Source organism: Macaca thibetana, chromosome X (assembly GCF_024542745.1).
Source record: "Macaca thibetana thibetana isolate TM-01 chromosome X, ASM2454274v1, whole genome shotgun sequence".
NCBI classification, from domain to species: Eukaryota; Metazoa; Chordata; class Mammalia; order Primates; family Cercopithecidae; genus Macaca; species Macaca thibetana.
The window spans coordinates 114,788,661-114,806,449 of record NC_065598.1 but is presented as its reverse complement, the minus strand read 5'-3'; the positions used below and the strand labels follow the sequence as shown (position 1 = coordinate 114,806,449).

Sequence of the window (17,789 nt, the reverse complement as noted above, 5' to 3'; positions counted from 1 at the left end):
CCAGAATAAAGTCGGTTTTTGTACTGGCTGAAACACTCAAACACTTTTGCTAATTGCCTTTTATTTTTGTATAGAGTGTATGGGGAACTTGTTCATGTAGTAGATCTGAACTACTACTAAATTGGTTATTTTACTCTTTAATGTATTCAGAATTTCTGTTTTTTCTTTCTTTTTTTTCTTTCCTTTTTTTTTTTTTTTTTTTTTTTTTTTGAGACAGAGTCTTGCACTGTCACCTGGACTGGAGTGCAGTGGCGCGATATCAACTCACTGCAACCTCCACCTCCCGGGTTCAAGTGATTCTCCTGCCTCAGCCTCCTGAGTAGCTGGGACTACAGGTGCATGCCACTACACCCAGCTAATTTCTGTACTTTTAGTAGAGACTGAGTTTCACCCTGTTGGCCAAGATGGTCTCAAATTCATGACCTCAAGTGATCCGCCCGCCTTGGCCTCCCAAACTTCTGGGATTACAGGCATGAGCCACTGCGCCCGGCCTAGAAATTCTGTTTTCTCACTAAGGTCATTCATTTTCTTGGGCTCTTTATCTTTTTTTTTCCCTCTATCCCCAGCATTCTTTTTCCGATCACTTTTTGTAAGAGAGTTACTCCACATTCAAGGACAAGTGGAGAACAACAGATGATGGGCAGTTGTTCCCACAAGCTAGGCTCACTCCCTAGCTAAATGGCTCACTCCCACACACCTTTGGTTTTGTTGTTGTTGTTGTTTGAGACAAAGTGTCCTTGTGTCACCCAGGCTGTAGTGCAGAGGCTCACTGCAGCCTCAACCTCCCAGGCTCAAGCATCCCTCCCACCTCAGCCTCCAAAGTAGCTAGGATTACAGGCATGTGACCGGGCTCATTTTTTTGTAGAGATGAGGTGAGGTCTCACTGTGTTGCCCAGGCTGGTCTCGAACTCCTAAGCTCAAGGGATCCACTTGCCTCGGCCTACCAAAGTGCTGGGATTATAGGCATGAGCCACCGTGCCTGGCCCACATCAACTTTGGAACCTGTCAGCTGAAAATATGTGCTTCAGTTTCAATCAACAGATTTATACTCAAACTTATTTTTAAGATGTGACTTCTACTATGCATGTCCTTGTTCACAGGGAGAGAAATATACCTGGAGGCGTTAGCGAACAAAGCAGTACATTAAAAAAGAAAGAAAGAAAATATGTGCTTCACAGAATTACACATCGAGGGCCTTAGAGTCCAGATCTAGGCTGTTAATTCTTCAAATGCTGAAAGTCTAACTAATGGTTATCATTAGGTGCTATTTGGAGAAAAATGTAAAATAACTAGAAGTCATAGTAATCGACATCAAGTGCAAAGACTATCACATCCAATATTAGCACTGCCAAATCTCTGTTTAACTAACAAGAGCTCCAATCTTTGGCTGATGGCCAACTTATTTCACATAATATTTGATTACCACAATATTTCAGCACAAACATATCAGAGTGCCTTGGCATTCTTCCCAGAACTCCATATGACCTGTACTGAAGTTGAGATGAGAAGAGAAAATGACAGACCCACTCTAAGCAACCTTGCAACCAGTGCGATTGCGTGGACTAGTAAAGCTTTAGGAGGGAGGCCATGTGAATTGAAATGGATCTCTGAGGGTGGCAGTGTAGGGTAATTTGATATGTGGAGCACAGGCTCCCCTAGGGCCCAGAGGCAGCCAAGCTCAAGGCAAAGTGAGTGGGAGAAATAGTAATCCCATCCTCTAGACATTGTACAGCTACAACTGCTTCTACTTGCACCTACTGGGATGGAATTGCTCAAGTGTCCAGCACAAACCCTCCAAGAGGGGAGGAGTAGGAAGGAGATGCTCTCATCCTCAAGGAGTCACAGATTCTCTTTTGCTCCCCACTTGTCAAGTTTCAGGAAATGGCTGCCTCTGTAGCTCCTGTCTTAGACCTGCAGGTGCAACCACTGGATAGGCCAGCTCCGACTGGGTTAATTTCATCCCTGTTCCAAAAAACCCTGCAATGCATGCATCCTGCCCTCTTGCTATGCTCACCACCCTGTCCTTGCTCAGAGAACCCACAATTTGGGCCAAGGTTATGAGTAGCTTAGAGTAACTCAGAAGCTGCAATGTCAGCCCAGCCATGAGGCTGGATCCAGTCGCTGACTAGGCAAAGGGTCCATAGCTTAGCTGCTGAAGGTGATCTTTTATCTTGCAGAGCTATTTGTGACCATAGTTCATGCCTACTGCCTGTGTACATTTACTCCCTTAATGACTGTTATAAAAAGATGCTGTTTGGGCATAGAATATATTTCCCCAAAGTATTTTATTTTCTTTTCTTTTGAGACACAGTCTTACTCTGTTGCCCAGGCTGGAGTGCTGTGGCGTGATCACAGCTCACTGCAGCCTCAACCTTCCAGGCTCAAGCAATCCTCCCACCTCAGCCTCCTGAGTAGCTGGGACTACAGGCACATGCCACCATGCCTGTCTAATTTTTTTTAATTAAAATTATTGTGTAGAAACAAGGTCTCACTATGTTGCCCAGGCTGATCTCGAACTCCTGGGCTCAAGCAATCCTCCCTGCTTGGCCTCTCCCAAAGTCCTGGAATTACAGGCATGAGCCACTGTACCCAGACTTTTCTTTTTCTTGATAGGGCATTTTTGGTGTAAAATTATGGTAGCACTAGCTTCAATTATTAACAGAGACCTAGGATATTTTTTCACACTATTGTTTATCTTGGTGCTGGGCTGCTGATCATAGGCCTACGTCCAGCAAAGTATCCTATATGCTTGTGCATATGTGTGTACATCTGTGCACATATATGTGTTGCAACTGAGAGAGAGAGAATTTTTGTGTGTGTGTGTGTGTGTGTGTGTGAGATGGAGTTTTGCTCTTGTTGCCCAGGCTGGAGTGCAGTTGCATGATCTTGGCTCACCGCATCCTCTGCCTCCCAGGTTCAAACAATTCTTCTGCCTCAGCCTCCTAAGTAGCTGGGATTGCAGGCGTGCACCACCATGCCCAACTAATTTTGTATTTTTAGTAGAGACGGGGTTTCTCCATGTTGATCAGGCTGGTCTCAAACTCCCGACCTCAGGTGATCTACCTGCCTCGGCCTCCCAAAATGCTGGGATTATAGGCGTGAGCTACTGCGCCCAGCCGAGAATTTTTAATAATCCAGAACCTAATTTATAGTAAGGATACCAATAAACGGCACCTACAATTATTATTATTATTATTATTTTTTTTGAGACAGAGTCTCACTCTGTCACCCAGGCTGGAGTGGAGTGGCACTATGTCTGCTTACTGCAACCTGCATCTCCCAGGTTCAAGTGATTCTCGTGCCTCAGCCTCCATAGTACTTGGGATCACAGGTGTGCACCACCATTCCCAGCTATTTGATTTTGTATTTTTAGTAGAGACAGGATCTCACCATGTTGGCCAGGCTGGTCTCGAACTCTTGACCTCAAGTGATCCGCCCACCTTGACCTCCCAAAGTGCTGGGATTATAGGCATAAGCCACTGCACCTGGCCTATTATTCTTTTTAGAGGACTAGGCACATGAGTGTGAGCATATTATGATTCCTCTCCAATATATTCTCTAGGGTTGACCGTAATTACCATAGAGGTGAGGTTCCTCTTTCTCCCCATGAAAACACATATACTAGTCCCTTAGCTTTGGAAATTTCAAGGATCCTTTGATCCTAGATACAGTACAGAATGCCTCAGAGGAACCACCGGAGCCAACAGTACAAATATTCTGGGGCCCGTTACTTTGCACTCCTGGGAACAAGCCCCAAAGAGACTCATCCATCCAAATGCCCCAGTAGCAGTCATGGCTGTGAGGAGCACAAAGGGTCATAATGATAATATTTACTTTGAAGCTGCTCAGGATTCCAGGCTCAACTGGGCTCTGTTGAACATGGAAAAAAACAGTCACACAAGAGAAGCAGGATTGAGGCTTGCTGCAGGAGGAGGGAAAGGGCAGCTAGCATTCTATCAAGGCCAAGGATCAATTGTTTCATACCTTCATCTCTGGGAAAGGCCAGCTGCTCACTTGTCTAAAACAGGCCGCCAGCAGTGGTGTGCTGGTCAACGTCACAGCCCATCTCAGGAGAAAAACTGTTGTGGTTTGAAGCATCTGCTCATTTCCTTGGTGTCATTACTCCTGCCATGGCTGCTGTTAAGCTACCAACATGGCATCACTGCACGTGGGCTTGGGAAGAGATGCAGGAAGCGGACAAGCTGGCACCAGCACACCACTGCATGCGGGGCCTCTGTAAGATCAGGAAGGAGAAAGGACAAGGTCACAGAACCAGGCATGACCTTGTCCCTTTCCATAGGCTTCCTTAGCCAACCAGAGTTCCTGGAGTGTTTCCTTTTGGGCACCTCCCTGTTAAACTCAGAGACATTTCTCTGGGTTCAACATTCAGAACTGGAAGAGACTTTAGGTCCACAAGAACAGGGATTGTGGCTATCTTGTTCCTTGCTGTATCTGCAGCTCCTGTAACTGTGCCTGGCTCCTATTAGAGGCTTCGTAAATACTCATTGAATGACTGAATGAACAAACATATCACACCTATGCGTCTCGCTAGAGCACATTGGTTAAAAGCATGGACTCCAGCATCAGCCTGCCTGGATTCAAATGCTGGCTCTGCCACTTACTAGTTTGTGACCTTGGACTAGTTACTTCCTCCACATTTTATTATTACTAGTTTCTAAAATAGATCTATTATTCTAAGTGAAGTAACTCAGGAATGGAAAGCCAAACATTGTATGTTCTCGTAAGTGGGAGCTAAGCTATGAGGATGCAAAGGCATAAGAATAACACAATGGACTTTGGGGACTCAGGGGGAAAGGGTGGGAAGGGGGTAAAGAATAAAAGACTACAAACTGGGTTCAGTGTATACTGCTCAGGAGATGGGTGCATCGAAATCTCACACATCACCACTAAATAACTTACTCATGTAACCAAACACCACCTGTCCCCCCAAAAACCTGTGGAAATAAAAAGTAAAACAGAGACGGGGTCTATGTTGGTCAGACTGGTCTCGAACTCCTGGCCTCAACTGATCCTCCTGCTTCAGTCTCCCAAAGTGCTGGGATTACAGGCATAAGCCACCGTGCCAGGCCCCTCCACATTTTATAGATGAGGAAAGTAAGGAGCAGAGATGCTGAGGAACTGGTGCAAATTTACAGAGCTAGTAAGTGGCTTGGTTAACCCATCTATAAATTGAGGACAAATAGTAACATCTACCTCATAGGCTTGCTGTGAGGAATAAACAAGAAAATATATGTAAAAAACTTACAGCAGTGACTGTAAACAATAGCCGTTATTACCAACCCTCTCATTTTATAGAAAAAGAGACTGGGACCCAGAGAGGGGAAAGGGCTCAGTTCATGTCACACAGTAACTTAGCAATAACCTGGCTAGAAGTCTTTTCTTTTTCTCTCTCTTTCTGTCTCTCTCTCTCGCTCTCGCTCTCGCTCTCGCTCTCTTTCCTTTCTTTCTTAGATGGGGTCTCGCTCTGTCACCCAGACTGGAGTGTAGTGGTGAGATCTTGGCTCACTGCAACCTCTGCTTCTCGGGTTCTAACGATTCTCCACCCTCAGCCTCCCGAGTAGCTGGGATTACAGGAGCCCGCCACCATGCCCGGCTAATTTTTGTATTTTTAGTAGAGCCAGGGTTTCACCATGTTGGCCAGGCTGGTCTCCAACTCCTGACCTCAGGTGATCTACCCGCCTCGACTTTGCAAAGTGCTGGGATTACAGGCCTGAGCCACCGTGCCCTGCAAGAGTATAGTTTGAAAAAAACATATTTCATAGTACTCATATATGTTTAAAAATGTTTTTAAAACTGTTGTTTCTAGAATACTATCTACATTAAGCAAAGTGAGATGAAAGCCTCTTGGCTGGTGGAGCATGCATTAAAAACCTTACTATCCACTTGGAGGAGCTCTGGGAGGGCTGGGGGAAGAGGAGTGAGAAATTGACCCCTCGGGACTCCTCAGGTTTCCTGCTGGAATCTAATTGCCAAGTCCCCACCTTCCTGCAGGGGCGTGGAATCTGCTGACCCGATCCCAGTTAGGTCATGTGTGCCTCCCCCTCACAACACACTCACACTCAGTACTGGACCCAGGGCAGCTGTGGGAGGGGCAGCATCCTCGGCTCAGGCTGGGTCTGTGCCAGTCATTGAGAGGAAGGCTCCCCGACCCCCAGGCTCCACACTGATGGAAAACTGGAACAGGAGCTCTCGATAGCCATAGGACGAGCTCGCTTGGTTTTCTGCCCTCTCTACTATTGCATTTATCTCAGTTCCCTAGACACCCGGGTGTTCTTTTCTTCCAGACGTTTGTTATTTGGCATCTAATTTCCACAGCCCTTTTGTGCCAGCAGGCGTTTGGGTGGTCATTTCTCCTGCTGTTCCTCCCAGCTCCCTGTCCTGCCCTGCCCGGCCCCCATTCCTCCAGCTGTGCAAACAGGGTGGGTCCCTCACGCTGCGCTGCTGCCCCTGAGGCCTTCGGTGTGAACCTTGGGTTAGGCACTCCCGGGGGTACTGGAAGATGCCCCATCTCCTGCTCTCTGAGAATTCTTAGGATCGGGGAGTCAGGGTGCCCACTCTGGGTGCTAGGGAAACAGGACCCCCACTCCCTAGGAGCTACAGGGCATTCGGCAGGGAGCTCATGGAACAGAAGGGTTTGGGAGTTGGGGGTAAGGATGGTTCTGTTCCATGAGCTCCCTTCTGTTCCATGGGAGGGAGTTGGGGGTAACATGGAAAATTCATCAGGCACACAAGAAGATGAGTTAAACTGTAGCTCAAACCTCAGTGCCCTTGAGAGGGGAGGTGAGTTAGGATGTGAGAGCCACAGTGTGCTCCTACCTCTAAGGTGCTGGCCCCGTTTGCAGTTAAGGTGCACCCCAAATTTGGGTGAGGTGGGGTGTGATACATTCCACTGCTTGGCCAAGTCTGCCACCTCCCATGGCAAAGGCCCCACCTCATAAAATTCTTCTTGGGACCCAAATACTTCCTGTTTCTTTAGGGGAGGAAAAAGGGGGCCTCTTCTTCAAGAGTCTTTGCTGCTAATGGATATAGCAGACCCTGGTTTGAAACATGATCTGTGTGAGGAACCATTTCCCCAGACTCTGGCAATTTACCAAGTTAGTCAGACCTGGCTATGAAATTGGGCTGGGGGGCCGGGTAGCCAGACTGAATTGAATGTTCTGCTTGTTCTCCCTTCCTCTCCCTGTCTCCCTCCTGTCTCTTATCTCTTCTCTCTTTCTCTCCCTTCTCTCTGTCCACACACAGAAAACTCTCATCATACACAGATATTTTAAAAGGCACCTCCTGCATTCATAGCTCATTATTTGGGATAAAAGAAGCAGGCTAGGCCGGGCGCGGTGGCTCACGCCTGTAATCCCAACACTTTGGGAGGCCGAGACGGGCAGATCACGAGGTCAGGGGATCAAGACCATCCTGGCTAACACGGTGAAACCCCATCTCTACTAAAAATACAAAAAATTAGCTGGGCGTGGTGGCGGGCGCCTGTAGTCCCAGCTACTCGGGAGGCTGAGGCAGGAGAATGGCGTGAACCCGGGAGGCAGAGATTGCAGTGATGTGAGATCACGCCACTGTATTCCAGCCTGGGTGACAGAGCAAGACTCCGTCTCAAAAAAAAAAAAAAAAAAAAAAAAAAAGCAGGCTAGACACACCCAGAGGGGGAGGGAAGATGGAGCATTTTCAGTTCTACATCATGTAGCTCTAACCCTAGCCCTGAACCACCCTGCAGATGTGTGCTTTTGGTCCCAAGGTGGGATTTGGCAGGCCACAATTTGCCCAATGCAAACCCAGTCCCGACTGTGAAGAGAAGTCGAGGCTCACATCCCCCCTGGGCTGGGGAGAGGAGAGGGAAAAACAGGGATGATGATAGCAGAATAAACGGGAGGGTAGTCTTTGTCTTCAAAGGGCAGGCCAGAGTAATTAATGATATCCTCTTTTCGTAGTGCCCGCCTCTCTACTGACTCTTTAATTCCTGGTATTCCTGAGTCACTTGGGGTGGGCTCAGGGGTCAAATACAGCCTGGATCTGTAGAGATTATAAGCAGTTTTAGTGCCCAGCCCAGTTTGTGGCCTCATATCAGATTCCTGTTTAGCTCCCTTGTCACCAACTCCAGACTTCTTGTGATGTCCCATTCCCTGAAGTCTCGCTGGCTCCTGACAGTGGCTTGCTATCCCTTGATCTCCCAGGAATAAGCTCCCAAAACCTTCACCAGTCTGCCACAGCCCTTCCCCTACTTGTTTCCCCAGTGTGAAGTTCAAGACTTTAAAAATTCCAATGGTTTGATTTATTAGTATCTCGCAGCCTAGTAGTTAAACAAATAAATGGCTAGTTTGTTTAAAATTTAAGGATAAGGGTCAGGCGCGGTGGCTCATGCCTGTAATCCCAGCACTTTGGGAGGCTGAGGCGGGTGGGTCACCAGAGGTCAGGAGCTTGAGACCAGCCGAGCCAACATGGTGAAACCTCATCTCGACTAAAAATACAAACATTGGCCAGGCATGGTGGCCGGCGCCTGTAATCCCAGCTACTTGGGAGGCTGAGGCAGGAGAATCACTTGAACCCGGGAGACAGGGACTGCAGTGAGCCGAGACTGCGCCACTGCACTCAGCCTGGGTGACAGAGCGAGACGCTCTATCAAAAAAAAAAAAAAAAAAAAAAAAGAAGAAGAATTTTTGTGGCCTGCTAAGTCTCCCCACCCCACCCTTCTTAGTTAAAAATGGTCTCACCGAAAGTTCAACCATTCAACCAGGATGGGAGGATAAGCCAGGAGCCTGCATAGTTTTCACCACTGGGAGGCACATCTGGGCATCCCCAGAGGGCTGTTTAGGCTTGGCAGGGAGGAGAGGCGGGGACTGGAATGAGAGGATATTTGTTTGACAAGGGACCACTGTTTTTTTTTTTTTTTTTTGAGATGGAGTCTCACTCTGTTGCTCAGGCTGGAGTGCAATGGCATGATCTCAGCTCACTGCAATCTCCGCCTCCCCTGGTTCAAGTAATTCTCCTGCCTCAGCCTTTCAGTAGCTGGGATTACAGGTGTCTGCCACCATGCCTGGCTAAATTGTGTATGTATAATATATTTTTTTAGTAGAGACAGGGTTTCACAATGTTGGCCAGGCTGGTCTTGAACTCCTGACCTCAAGTGATCTGCCTGCTTCAGGCTTCCAAAGTGCTGGGATTATAGGCGTGAGCCACCACGCCTGGCCACTGCTGTCCTTTTTTTAAAAAAAATTAAAATACTCCTTTAATTTTTATGACAAAAACTATACATATTCCATTTAGAAAACTTGGGAAATATAGAAAAGCATAAAGAAAGGGATGAAAACCACACATAAGGTCACCACTCAGAGATAGCCATTGATAAGAGTATATTGTATTTCCTTCCAGTCTTTTTTTTCTAGACATAGCTATACCTCTCCATCACTGCCTATAACAATTTCTTTTTCTGACTATAAAAGCAACGTATACTCGGCCAGGTGCAGTGGCTAACGCTTGTAATCCCAGCACTTTGGGAAGCCGAGGCGGGTGGATCACAAGGTCAGGAGCTTGAGACCAGCCTGGCCAAGATGGTGAAACCCCATCTCTACTAAAAACACAAAAATTAGCCGGGCATGGTGGTGGGCGCCTGTAATCCCAGCTACTTGGGAGGCTGAGGCAGGAGAATCACTTGAACCTGGGAGGTAGAGGTTGCAGTGAGCCAAGATCGCGCCATTGCGCTCTAGCCTGGGTGACAGAGCAAGATTCCATCTCAAAAAAAAAAAAAAAAGCAGTGTATACTCAAGGTAAAATTTCCAAATGACAGAAAAAAAATTGGAAGAATAAAATGAAAACTACCTCAATTCTACTATCTGAGATAACTACTACTGATCCATCTGTATCGTTCCTGTTAGTCTTTTTCATTTAACTGAGATCATACAGTTCATCTGCTTCTATCTGCTTTTTGCTTTATGTTTTATCATGTTCATTTTCCCATGTCAACAAATGTGTATCTGAGACATGATGTGTAAGGGCTGAATAGTCACTATGTGAACAGACCATAATTTATCCTTTTGCTTTTCAGGAGAGACAGGTTTGGGCAAGTCCACCCTCATGGACACCCTGTTCAACACCAAGTTCGAAGGGGAGCCAGCCACCCACACACAGCCGGGCGTCCAGCTCCAGTCTAATACCTATGACCTCCAAGAGAGCAACGTGAGGCTAAAGCTCACGATCGTTAGCACAGTTGGCTTTGGGGACCAGATCAACAAAGAGGACAGGTAAGGAAGGCGGTGGGGTGGCAAAGGTGGAGAGGTTGGTAGAGGGCCGCACAGAGGAACTCACCATGTGGGTCTTGAAGACAGCACAGTTACCAGGCCCGGGCCTGTCCTCCCAGAATGGTGTGGGCAGCAGCAGGTACCTCCCAAGCATCGGCCCCGTCCAGTGTCCCTGTCTACAGCAACTGTTCCACTCCACTCACTTTGCCAAAAGAAGGGTGTCTTTCTAATATACATGGGTCAGGTCTCAATTCCATGCGGCAAACTTTTATTGAGCTCCCACCTTGCGCCAGGTACTGTGGAGTTCTGACCATCTAAAAAGGAATGGCTTAGTCTCTGCCCTTGAGGCACTCACAGGCAAAACCAGTTTTAAGCAAATAATTTCCATAGAGTTTAAGATGTTCTGTAAAGGACAGGGTACAAAGAGATAAACGACAAGTTACAACGAGAACACAAAGGCGAGAACAGTCAGTTCTACGTAGGGAGGTCAGGGAAGCCTTCACAAAGGATGTGCCTCCGGAGCTGATTTTTGAAGGACGAACTGTTTTGCCAGACAGACAAGGGAAGGGAGAGAGGGGCATCTCAGGCAGAATTAACTGCCTGTATAAAGGCAAAGTGATGTGCAGGATTCTGGTACGTTCTAGGGAAGTGCAGCTTGCTCTCTTTGGCTAGACAGAGGGCAGAGTCACTGTGAAGCTAATGAAGATTGCACAGGCCCCTTCCAAAGCTCTGTAACTAATGTTCAATCACAACGTTGTATTATTTTCCTTAGAGAGTCTTTCAAATTGCATAAGCATAAGGGCTGGAAAAACCTGGTTGTGCCCCTGGGCTAGCATTTGGACTAAGCTTGGGGAAAAAACAGGGGGAGATGAGGCTGAAGAGGTACGCAGGTGCCAGATCACAGAAGATTTTATGATCGAGGCAAGAGGTAAAATAGGTGCTGAGATAGGGAAGAGGAGACAGATTTGCTGAATACTGAGTAGGTAAATATCAACAAGACTTGATAGAGACTTGGTGTGAGGTTGTGAAGTGTAAAGAGAAATCTAGAATGAGGCCCAAATTTCTGGCTTTGTAGAGTGGGCATTGGTGATGGCGTTCCATAAGAGAACCAGGGTTCAAAATAATCAGCTCTGTTTTGGACATGTCAAGTTTGATCTGTCTGAGGAATACTGAGATACGCAATGACCTTCAGCAGTAGGCAGTTGAACACACAGAGATGGAGATCAGAAGAGGCTAGAAACATAGGTTGGGTTATCAAGGTAGAGGTGATATGTTCCAACCATGGACACATGTAAAATCACCCAGGGATCAGAGTAAAGTAAGAAGAACACTGGGCTAAAGACAAAAACCTCAGGATGTTAAGTCAATAGATGGAGGAAAAGACATCCTGAAAAGGGACTGAACAGGAATAAGCAGACAGGTAGGAGAGGTCCAGGAAAGATGTTGGGGTGCCAGGCAAGGTGGCTTGCACCTGTAATCCCAGCACTTTGGGAGGCTGAGGCGGGCAGATCCCTTGAAGTCAGGAGTGCGAGACCAGCCTGGCCAACATCATGAAACCCCATCTCTACTAAAAATACAAAAATCAGCTGGGTGTGGTGGTGGGTGCCTGTAATTCCAGCTGCTCGGGTGGCTGAGGCGGGAGAATCACTTGAACCTGGGAAGCAGAGATTGCAGTGAGCTGAGATTGCACCACTGTACTCCAGGCTGGGCGGCGGAGAAAGACTCTGTCTCAAAACAAAACAAAAAGATGTGGGGGGTTGAGCATGTATGTGAGTGAAGACTAGGTGAGGCTCAGAGATGGGGACGTGATAAGGGGTAGGTCAGGTATCATCTGCATTTAACCAGAAGTCACATGGTTATCACATGTGCTTATCTCAGAAAGGGCCATTCATCATTTTAAGCAGAGGGTCTTCTCATCCTTTCAGGATTCTCTTGCTGCTTAGATGAACTTTATGTCAAATTCTTTTATTTCCCCCTTAAAGCTACTACAACAGCCACACTCACTTCCTTATAATGAATAAATATATGTAGCTTCTTAATAATGGAACTGAGTTCTGTTTTGCATTTGAAAATCTAGAAAAAAGAAAAAAGACATCTCTTCTTTTTTTTTTTTTTTTGAGCTGGAGTCACACACTCTCACCCAGGCTAGAGTGCAGTGGCACAATCTCAGCTCACTACAATCTCCACCTCCAGGGTTCAAGTGATTCTCCTGCCTCAGCCTCCCGAGAGTAGCTGGACTCAGTTGCACACCACCACACCCTGCTAATTTTTCTGTATTTTTAATAGAGACCGGGTTTCACGATGTTGGCCAGGCTGGTCTCGAACTCCTGACCTCAAGTGATTTCCCCCCCCCAGCCTCAGCCTCCTAAATTGCTGGGATTACAGGCATGAGCCACTGGGCCTGGCCACCTCTGCTTTTTATAGGCGTGCTTATTGTGCTAATCTTGTTTGGTTGAGAATAAATTAAACTTTGGAGAAAGGATATTTGGGCCACATTATGAGTGCTTAATCTCAGCTGCAGATGGCTCAGAAACTTCAATTACATTTCTTACAATTCTTTCAGTTACATACATTCAACATATCTAACATTGGACAATGCCTTGATAATAATGGCTTGGGAGGACTGAACAGATACTGCCCCTCAGAGGCAAATCTCCTTCCGTTATATTTTTAAGATATCCCTATTGTTTCTTCCTGATTATAAATGTGATGCATACTTATAATAAATCAAATAAGTAGAAATGAAAAGCCTCCTTGAAACTGCACTAGGAGCAAGGGTGGAGTGAGCTCCAGGGATGTATAATAAAAAGCAATGTTTTCTTCATGCTGTTAGGGCCATATTAGCATAGATATGTCAGTGAAACTGCATTGAAACAGGGCATTAGAATATCCCGCTTTACAAGGGCACATGCATAAACTGGGAAGAGGAATGACTAAGCCCGGATACTGCGGAAAGCTACAATTTAAATGATGCTGGAGGCAGGGCACAGTGGCTTAAGCCTGTAATTCCAGCACTTTGGAAGGCCGAGGTGGGTGGATCACTTGAGGCCAGGAGTTCAAGACCAGCCTGGCCAACATGGTGAAACCCCCGTCTCTACTAGAAATACAAAAAATTAGCCGGGCATGGTGGTGTGTGCCTGTAATCCCAGCTACTCAGGAGGCTGAGGCACAAGAATTGCTTGAACCCGGAAGGCGGAGGTTGCAGTGAACTGAGATCATGCCATGTCTCTCCAGCCTAGACGACAGAGTGAGACTCCATCTCGAAAAATAAAAATAAAAAAGGATGCTGGAGAAAAGGGGATTTAAGGGAGAGACTGAGAAGGACAGGATGGAGAGGGGAGTGCTTAGGAACCTAGGCTTTGGTCTCAGACCTGGCTTGAAATTTCATCTTGCTGTCTTTTTAGCCCAGGGATCTTGAACAAGGTACTTACATTTTCTATGCCTCAGTTTTCTCATCTGTAAAATGGGGATGATGATGATGGTAATAATAATAATAACACCTACCTTAGAGAGTTGTGGTGAAGCACATTTGACGTGTGTGGAATGTGAAATGCTCAAACACCTGGCACAGAGTTACTGCCTCATAAACTGAAGATATTATGATCATGATTTTTATTGATTGAAGAATCAAGGGACAGCTAAATCATGTAGCATATGGGAGGGAATGATACGTGGTATCCAGGAAGACCAGAACTGAAAAATATTCATTGGGTTTGGTGATATGAAGGTCAGTAATACATTTCAGAATAATAGTTCGAGGGGAACTGTGGGTAGAAGCCAGATTACTGTGATTGCTGAGTGAATGGAAAGTAAGGATGTAAAGGCATCAGAACAGCTAAAAGAGCAGTGGAACAGAAAAGTCAGTCTAAGACCAGATTCCTGCTCATATGGAAATTTAGCATATGTAAGTCAGCAGGGGAAGAATGGACTATTCAAGAGATGATGCTGGGAAAATAGGCCATCTATTTAGGAAAAAAATAAAACGAGACCCTCTCACACAAACACCATTCACAAAAATAGATTCCCATTGGACTAAAAACAGATTTCTAAAAATACAAGGAGAAAACATCAGAGAATATTTTTATAACTTTGGGGGTAGAGAAGGCTTTTCCAATCGTGACGCAAAATTCAAAAGTCATAGAAGAAAAGACTGATGGATTTAAATTCATTAAAATAAAAAACCCTTTTATATTGAAAGATACCATAAACAAAAGTAAAAACAAGCTACAGATGGGGAGAAGATATTTGCAGCCTAAATAATACACAAAGGATTCTTCTAAAATGGAAAAAGAGCTTCTACAATTTAATAAGAAATAAATAGTTTACAGAAGGGGAAATACTAATGTACAATCAACATAGGAAATGATGGTCATGCAACTTCCCCAGTAATTAGAGAAATGCAAAATGAAACAATGAAATATTTTTTATCCATCAGATCTGCAAAAACAAAAAGATGGTATATTATCCACTAACACGAGGTAATTTCATTCATGTTGATGGGACTGAAACTTGATGTAGACTTTTTGGAGGGCAAACTTGGCAGTATCTATTAAAATTTTAGATGTGAATGATTTATGACCCAACAGTTCCACCTTTAAGTATGCAGCCTAGAGAAGCAGCTGCGCATGCTCCTGAGAAGCATACAGAAAGCATGTTCACTGCGGCTTTGGTTATGGAATGAAAAACAACTTAAACAGTCTAAATTTCTACAAACAGAGCAATTAAATAAACTGTGGAATTACCATACCATGGAATTGTGTTTACCAGTTTAATAGAATGAGGTAGATCCATATATACCCACATGGCTAGATCTCCAGGATATGTTGTTAAGTGAAAAAAAGAAGTTGCAGAATGATCATGATGCCATGTGTGTAAATCTGCCCCATTCCCTCCAATAAAACCACAAACATTTCTCTCCATTTGTGTGTGTAGATGCATAGAAAAAGGTCTGGAAAAGTAATCAGCAAACTGAAAATAGAGGTTATCTGTGAGAAAGGAAGAATTGGTATTCTTTTATTTTATTTTATTTATTTATTTATTTTTTGAGCGGGAGTCTTGCACTGTCTCCCAGGCTGGAGTGCAGTGGCGTGATCTCGCCTCACTGCAAGCTGGGCCTCACGGGTTCACGCCATTCTCCTGCCTCAGCCTCCCGAGTAGCTGGGACTACAGGCGCCTGCCACCCCGCACGGCTAATTTTTTTTTTTTTTTAAATTTTTTTTGTATTTTTAGTAGAGAGGGAGTTTCACCACGTTAGCCAGGATGGTCTCAATCTCCTGACCTCATGATCTGCACGCCTCGGCCTCCCAAAGTGCTGGGATTACAGACGTGAGCCATCGAGCCCGGCTGAGAATAGGTGTTATTGCATGAATAAATTTAGGTCAAGCGTGGTGGCTTTTACCTGTAATCCCAACACTTTGTGGGGCCAAGGTAGGAGGATCACTTGAGCCCAAAAGTTCAGGACAAGCCTGGGGTAACATAAAGAAACCCCGTCTCTACAAAAAAATAAAAAATTAGCCAGGCGTGGTGGTGTACACCTGTAGTCCCAGCTACTCAGAAGGCTGAGGCAGAAGAATCACTTGAGCCCATGAGTTCAAGGTCACAGTGAGCTATGATCATGCCATTGTTCCCCCACATGGGCAACAGAGCGAGGCCTCATCTCTGAAAAAGAGATAAAAAAGAAAACTTGTCTGAGCCGGGAGAAATACACAAGGCCAGTCTAGAGGGGGACAAGGAGGTCAGGGGCAACTCTTGAGGATGGGAGAGATGATGAGGGTTTAAACAGGAAGAGAAGCTTTGAGGATAGAGAGGAGGGGCAGATTTGAGAGAATTCACAAGACTGAGAACCAAGTTGCTGCGGAAACCTAGTCCACTTTATAAACTTTTTTATTTTATTTTTATTTTTTGAGATGGAGTCTCGCTCTGTCACCCAGACTGGAGTGCAGTGGTGCAATCTCGGCTCACTGCAACCTCCGCCTCCTGGATTCACGCCATTCTCCTGCCTCAGCCTCCCAAGTAGCTGGGACTACAGACGCCCACCACCAGGCCTGGCTAATTACCCACTTTATAAACTTAAATGTCTACTATGTGACAAGTACAGTGTGAGGTGTCAGAGATACTAAGAAATAAGGCACAGTCTTTTTTTTTTTTTTTTTTTTGAGACGGAATCTCGCTCTGTGGCCAGGCTGGAGTGCAGTGGTGCAATCTTGGCTCACTGCAACCTCCACCTCCCAGGTTCAAGCAAGTGTCCTGCCTCAGCCTCGCACATAGCTGGGACTACAGGTGCCTACCACCATGCCTGGCTAATTTTTGTATTTTTAGTAGAGGTGGGGTTTCACCATGTTGGCAGGGCTGGTCTTGAACTCCTGACATCCGGTAATCCGTCTGCTTCGGTCTCCCAAAGTGCTGGAATTACGGGTGTGAGCCACCGCACCTGGCCTCCACATTTTCTTTATTTTATTTATTTATTTATTTATTTATTTATTTATTGAGATGGAGTCTCGCTCTGTTGCCCAGGCTGGAGTGCAGTGGCTCAATCACGGCTCACCGCAACCTCCGCCTCCTGGGTTCAAGCAATTCTCCTGCCTCAGCCTCTTGAGTAGCTGGGATTACAGGCACCCGCCACCATGCCTGGCTAATTATTGTATTTTCAGTAGAGACGGGGTTTCACCCTGTTGGTCAGGCTGGTTTGGAACTCCTGACCTCGTGATCTGCCCGCCTCGGCCTCCCAAAGTGCTGGGATTACAGGCGTGAGCCACAGCGCCCGGCCTCCACATTTTCTTTATCCGGTCATCAGTTGATGGACATTTGGGTTGTTTCTACCTTTGGGCTACTGTGAATAATTTACTCAATATGGGTTCACCAAGTCCCACCTCCCTGGCCTTTTTCCCATTGCTCAAACCTGTCAGACTGGCTTCTGCCTCAGGACCATCCTCACATTTGCTCTTCCCTCTGCCTGGAATGCTCTTCGCCCAGATCTCTCCATGGCTCTCTCATCCTCATCCTTGCGGCTCAAATGTCACACCCTTAGAGAAGCCTTCCCTGATCACTGTATTTAAAGTAGTTGAACCCTCAATCACATGTATATCCCATTATCCTATTGGAGTATCTTCATAGTACATATCATTATCCAAAATGAATAAGAATTATTGTCTAGACCAGGGGTTATTTTGTGCCGTTGGCCCCGTTAGCAATCTAGTGAGGCCTGTGGGCTCATTCTCAAAATAATGTTTTTAAATGCCTAAAATACACCAAGTATACTAAAAATACAGTTATTAAAATATTTAAAAATTGTGACTTAGTAATCTATGTGCTTCTCTATCAATTCTGGAAGTAATAATATCTATATGCAGGCTTAATAATTATCAGAATTTGGGTGTAATGAGTATAAATGCCATTTTGAGCTATTTGCAACAACTGGAATGGGAAATGATGGTATCAGTGATTTCTATTGGTTATGAAATCACAGGCACTGCTAACATTACTATAGATTGTTACCTATGTCTGTAGCTGAAGAAACTGCTAAACTTC

At 45.6% G+C, this 17,789-nt stretch overlaps 2 protein-coding genes across 3 annotated transcripts in view; one reads left to right on the top strand and one right to left on the bottom strand.

The window, feature by feature from the left end:
- Positions 1-17,789, bottom strand: part of NDUFA1 (NADH:ubiquinone oxidoreductase subunit A1) — a 970,503-nt gene that overhangs the window by 223,732 nt on the left and 728,982 nt on the right. The gene's annotated exons all lie outside the window — the stretch shown is intronic.
- The window catches only part of SEPTIN6 (septin 6), a 313,664-nt gene that overhangs the window by 254,010 nt on the left and 41,865 nt on the right, over positions 1-17,789 (top strand). For both annotated transcript variants that reach the window (XM_050776104.1, XM_050776105.1), the window contains one exon: positions 10,070-10,265. In XM_050776104.1, coding sequence (XP_050632061.1) covers positions 10,070-10,265 — 196 coding nt within the window. The remainder of the gene's footprint in view (positions 1-10,069; positions 10,266-17,789) is intronic.